This window comes from Haliotis cracherodii, unplaced genomic scaffold (genome assembly GCF_022045235.1).
Source record: "Haliotis cracherodii isolate W230 unplaced genomic scaffold, xgHalCrac1.p SCAF_8, whole genome shotgun sequence".
Lineage (NCBI taxonomy): Eukaryota > Metazoa > Mollusca > Gastropoda > Lepetellida > Haliotidae > Haliotis > Haliotis cracherodii.
In genome coordinates this window covers 54,589,431-54,604,024 of record NW_027266341.1, presented here as the reverse complement: position 1 = coordinate 54,604,024, position 14,594 = coordinate 54,589,431, and the positions used below count along the sequence as shown (strand labels likewise).

General features: G+C 39.3%; 1 protein-coding gene across 4 annotated transcripts in view; it reads right to left on the bottom strand.

Moving 5' to 3' along the window:
* The window catches only part of LOC139449916 (uncharacterized), a 219,076-nt gene that overhangs the window by 24,855 nt on the left and 179,627 nt on the right, over positions 1 to 14,594 (bottom strand). For all 4 annotated transcript variants that reach the window (XM_071231523.1, XM_071231524.1, XM_071231525.1 and 1 more), the window contains one exon: positions 13,615 to 14,283. In XM_071231523.1, the coding sequence (XP_071087624.1) occupies positions 13,615 to 14,283 (669 nt within the window). The remainder of the gene's footprint in view (positions 1 to 13,614; positions 14,284 to 14,594) is intronic.

The window sequence follows — 14,594 nt, the reverse complement described above, 5'->3', positions numbered from 1 at the left end:
ACCATCTTTCAACGTCCTTGGTATGACGCGGCTGGGGATCGAACCCCGGACTTTCCGCTCTCCGGGGGGGGATGCTCTACCATTAGACCACGGAGGCGGTTAAAGCGACATAGAAGCCATGGAAGTCCAATCACTCTTTATTTTTTTCCACAAAGGTACCAGCTGCTTAGATGCTTCACATTCATGAAACATTTTTCCTTCTCAAAATGACACCAGTAAAAATTGAAAGTAAGAGAATCTGAAAGTTTGAAGAGATACCAACATGTCATGTCCTCCATCAACACATTCCACAGATTAACTGAGATTTCAGTTCCAATGTACTGAACCAACTTATACAACTCACTAAAACTAAACCCAGGGATGAAGTCAAAATAACATTAATTCCCCAGACTCCCTGTTTCAAGCTCTGTTGGATACAATCCAGTAAATAGTTTACAATGAAGTAAAAACCTTTGAAAGCGTGTGAATAGCTTTATCTTGATTTCAATCCCAATGATGAAGTAAAGGCATAAGAAGATCTGACAAGGGAACATGTTGGTATCTATATTGCAAAACAATTCTCCATCTAAGTGTCATCCCCATCCAGTTAGCAAGAAGATGATAATGCCAAGTAAAAATAACCTTTCAAAACAACAGTTTCCCAGTACCAAGAAGAGCTGGATGAATATTCAGAGGTATCTGTGCAAACCATGGCTCAACGACCTAAGAAACAGTCTGTCTGTATTATGCCATAGGGAGAAATGTACACAGCTGGGGGATACGAACATTATATCCTTGAATCTGTCTCAGACTGATAAAACAATGGTTGATATGTTATGTTGTCTGACGGGAGGGTTCCAGACCTACATGGGAGGCAGTGACTTGGCCCATCTTGCCTCATGGGCATGGGAACGAACCACAACTAGGGCACTAAGGGATTTATCCAACACATCATATTACTGCTCCTATCATTGTGAGATAACCTAGATTTCACTGTAAGATCAGACGAAAATCAGCTTTTTGTTTTATGGAGTTATTTTTCAGTGTACATTATTTTAATGAATATTATTTTGTAATATCTGAAAATGACTTTTCCCTCCATGTTTATTGGGAAATGTTTAATCAAATCCTACTACCAGTATTGTACAGACACTGACAAATCATTGACAAGCTGCTTGTCAATATAAAAAGTCCACACCAGAGAACAAAGTCTCAATTATCCCATGAAACAGATTGCATTGGGCATAAAAGACAAAATAGCATCGAAAATCATATAAATAGATCGCTGAAAATCAATCATGACACCAGGTGTTCGCAAAAAGGGTAAGCATGTCCTGCTCTGCCGTGTCATCATAATCCAAATATTTGTAGTACTCAGACTTAGGACAAGATTGGCATAATGCATAATATTATGCATGTTGAGAACCAAGTGTGATGTGAGGTGGTGACGTGAAATGGGGTTTAATGTCGCGGCCAAGATTATTGCACTTATATAGCGACGTGCATGTGTGTGTGTGTGTGTGTGTGGCTGCTTGTACTAGTCCGGACTGATGCTGATTTATAGTGCTAGCTCACTGAGATACCATGCCGCAGTGCATGTTGGTGTGTGGCTGCTTGTACTAATGCAGACTTATATAAAAGCCAGTTTTTAGTGCTTGCACACACTGAGATATTATGCCACATCTAAACATGAATACCCCACTCAGACACAGCTTACTGACTCCGAGCCGACCAGTCCTTGTTTTAGCCCCTTAATGCTGGGTGCCTGGAAACAACAAGTACCACCTTTTAACGTCTATTGGTTTGACGGGGCCGGGGATTGAACCCCAGACCTTCCGCTCTCCGGCAGATGCTCTACCACCAGACCACAGAGGCGATTCCATGTGTGAAAGGCAGTGGGTTAGCCTATAATATGTGACTTGACTTCGATGTCCCATATGGTTACACTATGAGAAGCCATTGGCCCTCCCATGGTATGGCTGGGATATTGTTAAAAGCATGTAAAACCGCACTCACCTCACTCACTGATGCGCATAAACAAAACAAATAATTCGTGTTTCATAAACAGTTGTGCATGGAGGTTACCGTGTTTGAAATGTACTACCAATGTAACAACCCTGCAAGGAGTTTGCGATGAAGGATAACACCAGAGGTAGCTCTACTGTCAGAGGGAAGCTCCACACAACACTATCTCCCATCTTAATTACCCTCTCTTATCCGACATATATCACCTTTCTTTCTCAAGAATAGCATGAACGACCCCAGCTTCAATTACCAAAGAATGTTTGTAGTGCTTCCACATCAATATCTCTTTCAAAGACTGTTTATCAAGGTGATGGTTAATTACCACAACCAAAACATACCGACTTCCAAAACTGATTGTTCAAATTCTTTCATAAGTTAGATGTTACTGGAAACTGAATTTATCCTGCGGAAAATCATTCCATAACTGTCCTTAAATGTAAATAGTAGAAGAACCCTTAAAGTGTTAACTTGTAATATATTCAGTCAGTTACTAAGTCAGTCTAATTTCCAATTCACAGCAATCTAGGTGTTGAAGAAGTGGTCATTAATGTCAGAAATAATCCAAATCATTGGGATATTATGGGGGAATAATGACACACAGTGGGTAATCATCTAAGAATTATCCACTTGGGAAGCAAATTTGACCACCATCACCATCATTTGATTGAAAACATTAGTACTGCTGAACTATTTGGCCAAGACACCATATACATAGGGACAAAACACAACAGATATGATCCAATAAACGATGAATGTATATTTCACTTTGGATATGAAATGATATTAGCCTCACTAATCAGATATGACATATTAACACCTATCATATCTTTCAAGCTGCCAGTCCAATCTCCAGCATGCAGTAACAGCAGGAGGCAGAAGCTCCCCATCCCCACTTGCTCCGTATCGGCCCCTGCAGCCTCCATCCTAGACTCGCACAGGTCTCCAAAATTATTATCATATAATCATTACCTTAAATCATAATTTCTAGATTATGTAAATAATAAGAACAAGTTGTCCCAATAAGAGACTGGAGTCCTTACTGTCCATATGTCTAGACTTGCCTATTAGGAGGATAGAATTACGACACATCCATGGACTTATCTTTCAGTACAGCCTTGGATCAAGGCTACCTCAGTTCCCAGCAGCTCCCACACATGGCATCACAAGATAGCTAATTACAACAAGTTACATAAACACAATATGAAAAAGGAGCCGTTTATAGAATTTATACACAATTTATACACTGCATATCAAGTGTGCAGAATTCTTTAAGATAGCGCCTTAAGTGTGTTCTTAGTATTTCAACACTCTCAATGACAGGGACCATATATCAACATACAGAGAAAGAATTCCTACATTTTTTTCAAATAATGAACTGGGTAACACACTATTATTTCAAATAAAAGAGAGTGAGTATTGTTTTACGCCGCTTTTTTAGCAATATCATGGCGGGGGACACCAGAAATGGGCTTCACACATTGTACCCATGTCGAGACGGCTACCCGACGGCCCCTTTTCAAATGATAAACTGGGTAACCTAGAACCAATCTGCTACAATATATATCTTCAAACAAATCTGAAATACTTACAGATAATCTTAGGCCATAACAAAATGATTGTACTTGTATTGGTACGTTGTATTGTTATCCTGACTTTTATTGTATCATCACTGTATCTACATGAAACATGTGCAATAAAATATCTTGTATCTAGATCCATCATATACACAGAAGTGATATGGATCTCATTACCATTCCAATCAATGTATCTGATTAAGAGGAAATAATTTTTTAATTTAAACTTTTGTGACTTTAAGTTGGTAGGAGTTTGAGAAGGCCCCTTTTAGGTTATCAGTGTACACCCAACCTGTTGCTGCAGAGGTAGGGGTCTGACGGTGATCCCAGCCAGACAGACAAGAAGCATCCTCCATAGAGATATCACATTCATGATGATATACTACGAAAATAACTTATATCATTCCCTCTTTTCCGATTACCACTGGCATTTCATCAAATGTAAACTGCAGAAAAGTAGACCTCAAAATAATGCCAATTTCTGGGAAAGGGTGAGGGGTCAAATGAAATTTTTTTATATACTTCTATCAAATAAATTCTGTGATTTCATACTTTCTCATTACTGCTGGCATTTCATCAAATGTAAACTGAAGAAAAGTAGGCTGAAAAAATTAAGCCAATTTCTGAGACATTGCGACGCCAAATGGGAAATATTCTGATAAAATATTCACTATCTTTGCATACTCAAAAGTTCGCGAAGTGGTATAATAAAGATAGACTAACACTTAGTCAATGAAAACATGTCTTTAAAATATTTTTATTTATTTCTTCGAAAGAACCTTTCCTCTTCTATGTGGAATCAAGCAAACTTACTAAGACTTGTTTAGTTTGATCTAGACTTGCTTAGGCTTTCATTAAAAAAAATACCTAAAAATATGAATTCCACAGTCATGGTGCTGTACTATAATAATAAAGACTCCATTCATGAACGCTGATGCTGTGATCGCCATGGGAATAAGAAGAGCAGGAAACAATGCCGATGGTGCAGCAGAGGTTGACAAGTTTACCAACCATCATTCATAATTCATTATTCAAAGTGGCAGCACTGTGTCAGGTAAACCATGTATATAGGTGAGAGACTCTCAGTTGGGATATGGGGAGACAGATCTACCCTTTCTCTAGCCAAGAAATAGAGGTACCGTGACTCCAACCTGACAAATCACCAATCAAGAAGATGAGAACTTGCTGTTAACTCGTCAACCAGCCATTGATACTTTCTTCACGTGCCAAATTCATTAGTGCCATTTCTTCAATGCCTCTCGAGCCTGAGATTGTTACAGGAAGACAGGAATATATTCATCTGAAGAAGACACGAGGCCGAAATATGTTCAGTGCAATTACTCGTCGTCAGAGACCAAGTAGAACACAAGATGTTTTAACACTGAAATTGTGTGAAGTGATCATAAATGATACAAGGCTCTTCATACAAACAACTGGAAAATGGCCAGTCAAAGATGCGCTACAACGGATCTTATGTTTCCAACACCGAGATGTGCCGTATACAATCGCAGTAAACACTCCCCAAAATAACCAACAGGACTACAGACACACACATACTTGTAGACTAACATCCCATCTCTGAAATGAATATATAAAATACAATTAAATTATCATTAAAAAAATATTTAAAAAGGAGCCAGAGACTCTTTTCGTGACACTACAGTAATATAGACTTGCCAAACATTACAGACTTGCATGGGCTGTACTGGATATATTTGTTTCAGGGTCTGCATGACAGACTTACATACTTGTAATGCTTGGTTTAAATGTTACTACTCAGCTAATTAAATCTAGATCAGATACACACCGATAACTGAAAGACATAACTGTTGAATCTTGTCTACAGAATTCCCAGAATGATCCCCTGATAACACGGCATCTGCCATCTCATAAAGTGGTGAGAAACACAATGCCTGAGACTGCTATAAACATATACACTAGAAATCGGTAGATATAGCGCCGTATCCCACAGCAACTGTGATATGATGGAAGATAGGGATAAAAGAGGGTACTGTTTGAAGCATGGTCACAGATAACGGCATGGCGGAACAGAAGTTGAATGTAATCTGAGACAGCTCTCAGACTGCATGATGGCACTAGATGAGACCCTCAAAAAATATGTTACCTATATCAGCACATCCCAAAACAGGTTACGTTGTTTAAGGTTTAACAGTTAATTTCACCTTTTTGCTTTAAAAAAGCATATTTGCAGAATGTGAGTAAGAGATTGCTGAGATCACTGATTTTCAGCGATCCAATATATAATTTCATCGCTATTTCGCCTTTTTACGCCAAACAGAATCTGTAAATACGTAAATCGACTGGTTATTCTCTGGTGTTGCTGTTTTATATTTCAAATGAAGATAATGACTGGTTCACCTATTATACAGCATAAAAAATTACGCTAGTAGCATAAAATAATGACAATACCAGAATAGTGATAAAAGATATGCAACTCAAAACACACAAAAAGTTCTAGGGTCGGAGGGGCAGGTCTAGACAAGGGTCATTCAGGAAACCAAACATACTTTATATTTTGTCCGCCTGAGTGTGTAGCATGAAGGATGAGAGGGGAACACATCCCTCCTACACAGCTGTACAAGGGACAGCTGCAATGCTAGCTAACCCTCACTCAGTAAACCATCACGAAGCGGCTGGTCTTGCATTTATAGTTCTAATTTTTTACGGGTGTTTTTTCTGTTCATAAGGAAAGTAGTTATCCATACGACAAATCCATAGAGTTCTTTGACTAACTTTATCCCTGATGGACTCTCTGACCCTGGGTCATACTACTAATGTAAAATGCCTACTCTGACCTGGTTATGTCTAGGCATAAAGCCGAGATAAAGGATATATATCTGCTGGAGGGAATATTACTGTTAACATACTGAGAACACTTGATGTAAAATACTACTTAGTGTTGAAATTCACTGGGACATATCTACATACAAATTAAAATGGTAGTCTGTCCATGCTTACAAGAATTTTGAAATATTTGCCCAAAATGGAACATTTTAATCCCTTAACACTAAATTTATTATTAAATAGTAATATATTTTTTCTAAATGTAGTGCAAGAGGCATTATATTTTGTATTACCTTTTTAAATAACTGTTAAAGGCATCTGTGTACTCTTACTGTCTGTCACGGAGGGGGACACTAGAAATCGGCATGACGACCAAACACTTTAACCACTCGGATACCCAACCAACCACGCACCCCCCTCCACCACCCCCCCATGAAGCATGAACTAGTCAACTAAAATATTTGCACAAATGAAAACTTTCAATACATCCTTTGGGCCAATACTATTGTTTGCAATTAGGTTTTTGTAGGGTTAGTGTGACCACAGGAGGAATTAACTAATATTCTAAACTGTACTTATAGTCTTTGAGTTTAGCCTAGAATATTAGTTACATGGTTTGCCATTAAGTTTTGTAGGGTTAGTGTGACCACAGAACCATGAATAATATTCTAAACAAAATCTACAGACGAGTCTGCGAGTTTAGTATTGAATATTAGTTGCATATTCCTGTGGTATGACACATTCTATATAGCATCCTTAACCAACGACTATTGTTTATAATAAAGGTTTTGTAGGGTAAGTATGACACACACTACATAGCAAACATATTGTTTGCAATAAAAGTTTTTGAAGCGTAAGTATGACACATTCTGTATACATCCCTACCCAGCTGAACTACCTACACTAGTGGCAACCATGTGGTATGACTCAAGATATCATGCAGCAGCAGCATGAACTGCATCACTGATGGATGCAGCAACATCTGGTACTGCATCTTCTTTAGATATGCCGTAGCATACATAGCACTGCCTCCATGTATATGCAGGGGTACATTCCAAGGAAAGACTTTATTTTCTTAGTTGTCTCTGTTTCCCAAGCCCCAATAGGCCAAGATCTACAGTGTCAACATAGGGTGATTAACAGGCCAGTGCTATTCTCGTCCCACCACTGGGGAATCTCAACACTCCCCCAGCCCAGGAACTGGCTGTAGCAATATGACCTCCATGCTTATGCTCTTAATCCACCAAAAAAAAAATCATTCAGTTTTGAACAGCAACCATGGTCAAATGTCTTTTATTTGTATGACGGTCAAACAATCTTTCACATTGCAGGCAATACCTACCTAAAAGTCTTTTAAAGTTTCAACATGCTTTATGCTCATATCATTTTTTTTTTTGGCAACAAACAAACATAAGATTTCATTTTTAACAGTTTTGGGAATGATCCAGAAATCTGTGTTCAGTAATTTTGAAATTATATGCTACTCTTAATAAATCTTTTCCCAAAATAAAGTAACAATTTTGGGGGGCTAACATCAAGGTTTCAAGATGTTCTATATAGTTTACCATTTACAGTAATTCGGTCTGCAGCGCTGAATACCACAATGTTGAATGGTGAAAAGTGTGTTTCATAAGATAAAATCATGTTATATGTGAAAATTTCAAATCAACCCATGCCCTCTTATTGATCCCAAAAAGGCAGCAGAATTGAGTGACCCCATAAGAAATCAATCTGATTTAAGGGGTCAAGCTGAATTGAAGTGTGAGTCAGAGGTCAGTTACGTGTCACCAGCTTGACATACCCCTGCCCATGTGACAAGAAAACCTGACAACTCTCACCACCACCTCCACCACCACACAGGAACATGGCCTGACCAGAACCAATAAACCATTCTCCCAGGACAGTATCAGGTGGAGAACCAGCAGTGTCATGTTCTCAACAACCACGCTCAACACAGTACAACACAGTACAACACTGTACAACACAGTACAACAAAGGTCATAATGCCAGACTTCCCTGGTGTATACACAAATAGTATAGATGCTACTGTTAGATACATTGATATACACCAACATTCATCTCTCCTTTAACATTGTTTGTTTGTTTCTTTGTTCTTAGTCTTTGCTAGAACCACACCAGTGGTATGATGAAAGGTTGGTTTGTTGTTTAACGCCGCACTCAGCAATATTCCAGCTATATGACGGCGGTCTGGAAATTATCGAGTCTGGACCAGACAATCCAGAGATTGATATCATGAGCACTGATCCACGCAATTGGGACACGATGACACGCATCAACCAGGTCAGCAAGCCAGGTCATGACCACCCGATCCCGTTAGTTGCTCTTGCGGAAGACCTATTCTACCCCAGATCTACACAGGTCCTATCCTTTAACAGAAAACATAATAAATATTTCATAAACAGGGTTTAGAGTGTGGGATTTCGGGTAGGTGGTATCCAGATTTTAATTTCTCAATGGTTTATTTTATTCTGGTGGAGAAAAGATGAAATAGTTTCAAGGGACATGGGTTTGGGGTTAGACTAACATTTAGTCTCTGAAATCTTATATTACACAATATCCTTCTTGACTCTAAAAATAAAAAAAAATTCCTCATGCTGATGGGCTGGCTAGACGTGTTTTTGTATGCGTTTTTAGATTATTATTTTTTCATAAAATAAATATATTCCACAGTCATGGTTCAGGACTAGTTTGGGGTTTGAGGTGCAGGTGGGGGAAGGAGAAAAAAACCTCCATGACCTCTTCTTGATCTACCTATCAATATTCTTTAAAAATAGATATATGCTCTTCTTTGAAGTCCTTTCAAAATTTCATATTTCTTTCTTTACCTAGTATCAGTTGTCTTTCCCAGACAGTTCTCACCGATTCACTATGATGCACACAGTGTTGTAGCATACTTCCTTGTATGTCATAGTTAACAACTGCCACATCACATTACTGAAACTGACACTGGCACAGGCTGCTGTAGTGTAAATAGGACACGACCGAGAGCCACAGTGATCAATCTACATGATTGATTCTACAACTAATTTATGAACTTACAAACAATTGTCAATGGGAGCCTTTATGTTTGACCAGACTCAGCTGTTGCCCCAAAACTGAGAACAATATCATTGTGGACATTGTTCATTAACAGATTATAAATCAATAGAATATTTCATTTTCCATTTAAGGTACCTGTATTCAAGACAGTCAGACAGGGTGATTCTAGGGAGTGTATGTAATGAAATCTAAGCTCCATGCAACCAAATATTGTTCACAATTATAAATGTACACATTACAACGGCAAGGCTTATTTTTTTTATTCACCATGGCTACGATCTGCACCCTTTAATCAAACACATGAAATAAAATGGCTTATAGCTCAGATGCTCTAGTTATGACTACAAATGATGTTATGATATTGCTTGGCAGTCAGAATGTCCAAAGATTTGTGACACTGATAAAATTAAGATGGTGTCAAAATTCAAAAATCTTTATAAATCTTCAGTAACCAATCCAGTAACCCTTAAGGGAAACAGTACAACATCCATTACAATGATAAATGTTGACCTACTTTCTTACAAAAAATGTCAATGAATCACGATAATTTCTTTACAATGAATCATGATTTGCAAATGTATTTAAATCTCCATTTCAAACTTTACACCTTCTGTATTTGAATTCCAAAAAGCCACAGCAAACATCCACAGTAATATACATTGGGTCCCAAGACCTACACACAACTGCAGTGCACCTGCTTATACCTGATAAGACCTGCTGTTTAGTACGAGGTTATGAAACAGTGAGAAGATAACTTACTTGAGCCCCCATCGCTGGAAAGCATACATCACCATTGGTTCTGTATGCAAATGGGAGAAATAGAATTGTCGGTCATAGGCAACAGCTCATCTACATCTCCTTCAAAGAAACTAAACTATATCCATATTCCTCATCTTCTCGAAACTGTTCTCTGTCGCCATCAAAACATTTCACTCCTTGCTAATCCCATGATATTCCCTGACAGGTAACAGTCCTGCGTCTGCTCCCCAAACGAAAGGAGAGAAACTGTCTTCCAGAAGTTCTCGAACTCTCAGGCAAGGTCTGTGACAGGCGTGAACACTGGTCGGAGCAGTCGAGTTGGGTAACTGATACCGCTGCTAGTCCTGCTTGCAAGTCAACTACTACGAGTGACATCCATGTTACTGCATCAGAGACAGAGGGAGCAGGCCAACATGCTACCTGGGAGAGGCCATCAGGTGCATAGGGGAGGCAGGTAAGCAGCCCGCTCCAATTACATATTCCGAAATTGATACCCAGTTGCTAAAAGATATTTCTTTTTTCCAAAAGCTAATAATCATTTCGATGACTAATATGTGTTGGCGTGTACGTGAAAGGACCGATGCGCTTTTTAAAGTTTACCCACAGTTGGCACCCAACACCCCTTCAAACAAACGTGAGAAAAGAAAGTGTTTGCTTTCCTGCTTGTATCAGAAGGGGAGGTTGAGATAGACTTTCCAATTACTCTGACAAACTGACAAACTTGTGAATGTTGTCACAGGCCAATCAGGCATCTACTTGGCCTGGCTGGATGCCCCCTGCACCACGATATGTTGGGAGGTGAGTTGGGTGATGTACTGGAATCTAAATAAAGATTATGATAGTATCTTGGATGTAGTTCTAGTGAGAGCAGCTGGTTAAAGCAATGGTTGTGTTGTGTTTACACAGCCAATGAATCAACATCAGCAGCCAGCCGACACACACCCCATCCTGCTCACGATATTGCCCTTGACTACATGCTCAATATTTCCTTATTACATCTCACACACTGCCCCTCCCAACTCAACATCAACTCTCCCTATCTCTCACATGCCGCCACAACAGGGCTTGCTGTTCACTTACAATCACATAGATAATGTTACACTTGCAGCAAGCCAACAGGAGTTGCTTCCCTTGACACAGTGTTTGTAGTTCTTTTAGTAGTTATGTCCTAGACTAACCTCTCATCTCTGAGATGAACATATCTTAGAGAGAAAAACAGTTGTTAAATTATCTCAATAAAAATATAATAAAACGTCAGAGACTCTTCATTTTAAGATTTTCCTGATACTGCAGCAATCTAGACTTGCCAAACATTATAGACTTGCTTGGGCTGTATTGGATATATTTGTTTCAGCATCTGTATGACAGACTACTTATGTCCTTGAGTGAGTGAATTGGGACCAGCACCAATTTGATAATTATTTCAGGCTTATTGTTGCTTTTTGCTTAATGTGAAAGAAAAGTCCAAGTGTCACAGATCCTACACTTGTACCATGTTGGTGTAACTCAAGAGCATAGGTATGATACTGACACACTAAGGAGATAATAAGCAGGGTGAAACAGGGACTTGCACAATGATCAGCAGATCCTGGTAACTAAGGGAGGGAACAACGCACACCTAACAGATCACTGGTCACTTATTACCCCATATCATTGGAATAAGATGGGCCAGTAATTCATAGTGTATTGTGTAATACTAAAAATTGGATTTATTAACCTACAAGGGCAAACGTATCGGGGTTCGTAAAAATCATATGTGCTCTAGGGTCATATCCCGTCACGACACAAGAGTGTATTGTTTCCGACATCCGGACGTCATTCAAATCTTATTGTGATGTGAGGTCGGAATGATCTCACACTAGAAACAACGTCATAGATGAAGATTGTTGACGTCAGTCAACAAATTGTGGTTCCACTGCTGTTGCGACCTGCTGTCCTTATAAGTAAACACTAAAATTTGTCTGTGTGTGTAGACATCTTCTCCAGTAATGAATAGAACATTATATACCCTGTTACTGTCATACTATGTATGTATTCAGGCTCTCGATCGGGAAATAGCAGAATTTGGACACTCGCGTCAAAAACATGGTATGACATGAAGACTCATATAATATCATATAATATAAAATGAGCTTCCTTTTCAAATCATTTCCTGAGAGGAATAATGTTTACCTGTACTGAGCTTCTGCAAGGGACAGAACAAATTATTCCACAAAGAGCATTCAGTTTTATATATGAACTTATGTATCTAAGCAAATGCATGATGTAAACTAATTTTGTTTCAGTGAATAAACCTACATTATAAGGTATCCATTCTTGGTTACATTTCTAGGAATTCTTAGGAATGAATGACTAAATTAAAAGTAATATCAGAGAGGTCAACGTTCACATATCAACCAATCAAATTCTAAGCGTCATGACATTGTTTTGTGTTACCATGCCACGACAGATTAACTATAATAGGTGGTCCTTAACTTTCTTTTAGTGGTATATATCAAGACGACACCATTATGATGGCACAGATTAATGTCATTGTATGTTCATTCCCTTTCATCACTGAATCAGGTTCATTTAGATGTCATCTCACTCAGGGGTAAATATATATAATACATACCATTTAGCTGAATTTCATGGCAAATAGCAGAGGAATGTCACTGACATTTGATGCCATCTGATTAACCAAACATATTCGGGGGTTCTCAGAAACGAAGAATAATTATCCATGATTGCTAAAAATTACGTTCTGATAGTCAACTCAACCTTAGCACTATGACAGTCATAAGTCTATGTTAAGGTATGGGAGTCACCATAGCGCAAAGATCAGTTTGTACAAATGGCACCATGATTTGCTAATTTTTACAAACACTTGAGTGCATTTCAGGCCAGAGACGTTTACCACTCTGTTGATACCATGAGCACTCCTGTGTCTGACAAACCAAGGATAAATGAGGGTAAATAGGGGTAGATGAGGGTAAACAGGGGTAAATAAGGTTACATACAAATAAATGGGGGTAAATGAGGGTAAATGGGGTAAATGGGGGTAAATGAAGGTAAATGGGGGTAAATGGTGGAAATGGGGGTAAATGGGGGTAAATCATGGATTCCAATCCATGACAAGCATACATTCTGCAGCCAAGGGATGGTTCCTTTAGCCTACACCATTGGACTGATTTGCCCTCTGTCCTTTGAGTACAAACTGATTCATAGTTGACTGTACAAAGTACATTATTTGGTGTATATTTATGTACAATGGTATGATAATTATCTATACCCAAACTGCACTGTTTTGTTTTTAAGAAGTTTTAATGTTTGTAAAAACGACATAAAATGGCGGTGTAATTGTACAGAAAATGGTGAACAGCACCAACACATAAGCCATTGTTCACTGGTTGATGAAGCTAAATTGACTTACCTATCATGGTTTTCTTCCTCCTCTTCTTTGCTAAGGAGATCTGGAGGAGGGGGAGGTAACTCTTCTCCATCGGAAGGGATCTCTGAGTCTGAAATTTTTGGTGGCGATGGTGGTGGTATGTCTGACAGAGTCCTCTCACGGCTGTTCTTGGACGTTGTCACGGCAACCTGCTGGGTAGGGGCGGAGTTTTCCTTGTTGCTTTCCTCAACCAAGTTCCTGATGTCAATCATAGACTGCTCCTTAGAGGGCGATGTTGCTTCCTGAGCAATCAAGGGGTCGCGCTTTATTGTTGTTGGGTAGTTGATTGTTGTTTTTGTATACTGAATTGTCATTGGCTGAGCTGACATCCTTCGTCTTGATTCCATTCGCAATCTCTCAATGTATGCATCTTCTCGTGGAGAACTTTCAAACTGTCGTTTCAAGTCACCAAAGTCCCTCTTTGATCGGTCGATGTTGTCATCCTCTTTCTGGGAGTGATCCTGATCCACTGCTGCAGTGCGTTTACTGAGCACGCGGCCTTCGGAGTGCCGTCTGTAGTTTCTAGGTGGCAAGGCGGGTGGCTGCTCAACTGGGCTCGGTGACCGTGGCGGCGGGGGAGGAGGTGGTCGGCGAGCTGAGAACAGATTCTGATATGTTGGTGATGCAGTGAGGCCGGAGTCCATGCTTGCACTGAAACACAGAAAAACAATCATCAAGGAATGTCCTCATTTGTCTGCCTGGTACACTGACATGTACTCGCTCACTTACATGCTGAAAACGAGGATACAGGTTCTGTGTGTGTGTTTGTTGTTTATCGTCGCACTCAGCAATATTCCAATCAATTAAGGACCAGATAATCCACTGATCCAGTGATCAGCAATGATCTATGCCATCGTCCATTGACAGTCACCATGCCTGACCACCAAATCTATAAGGTTGCAACCAGCAAAGGTTGCTAGAGACTAATTCCAATCCGGAATGCCTATGGGTTTAATGGACTG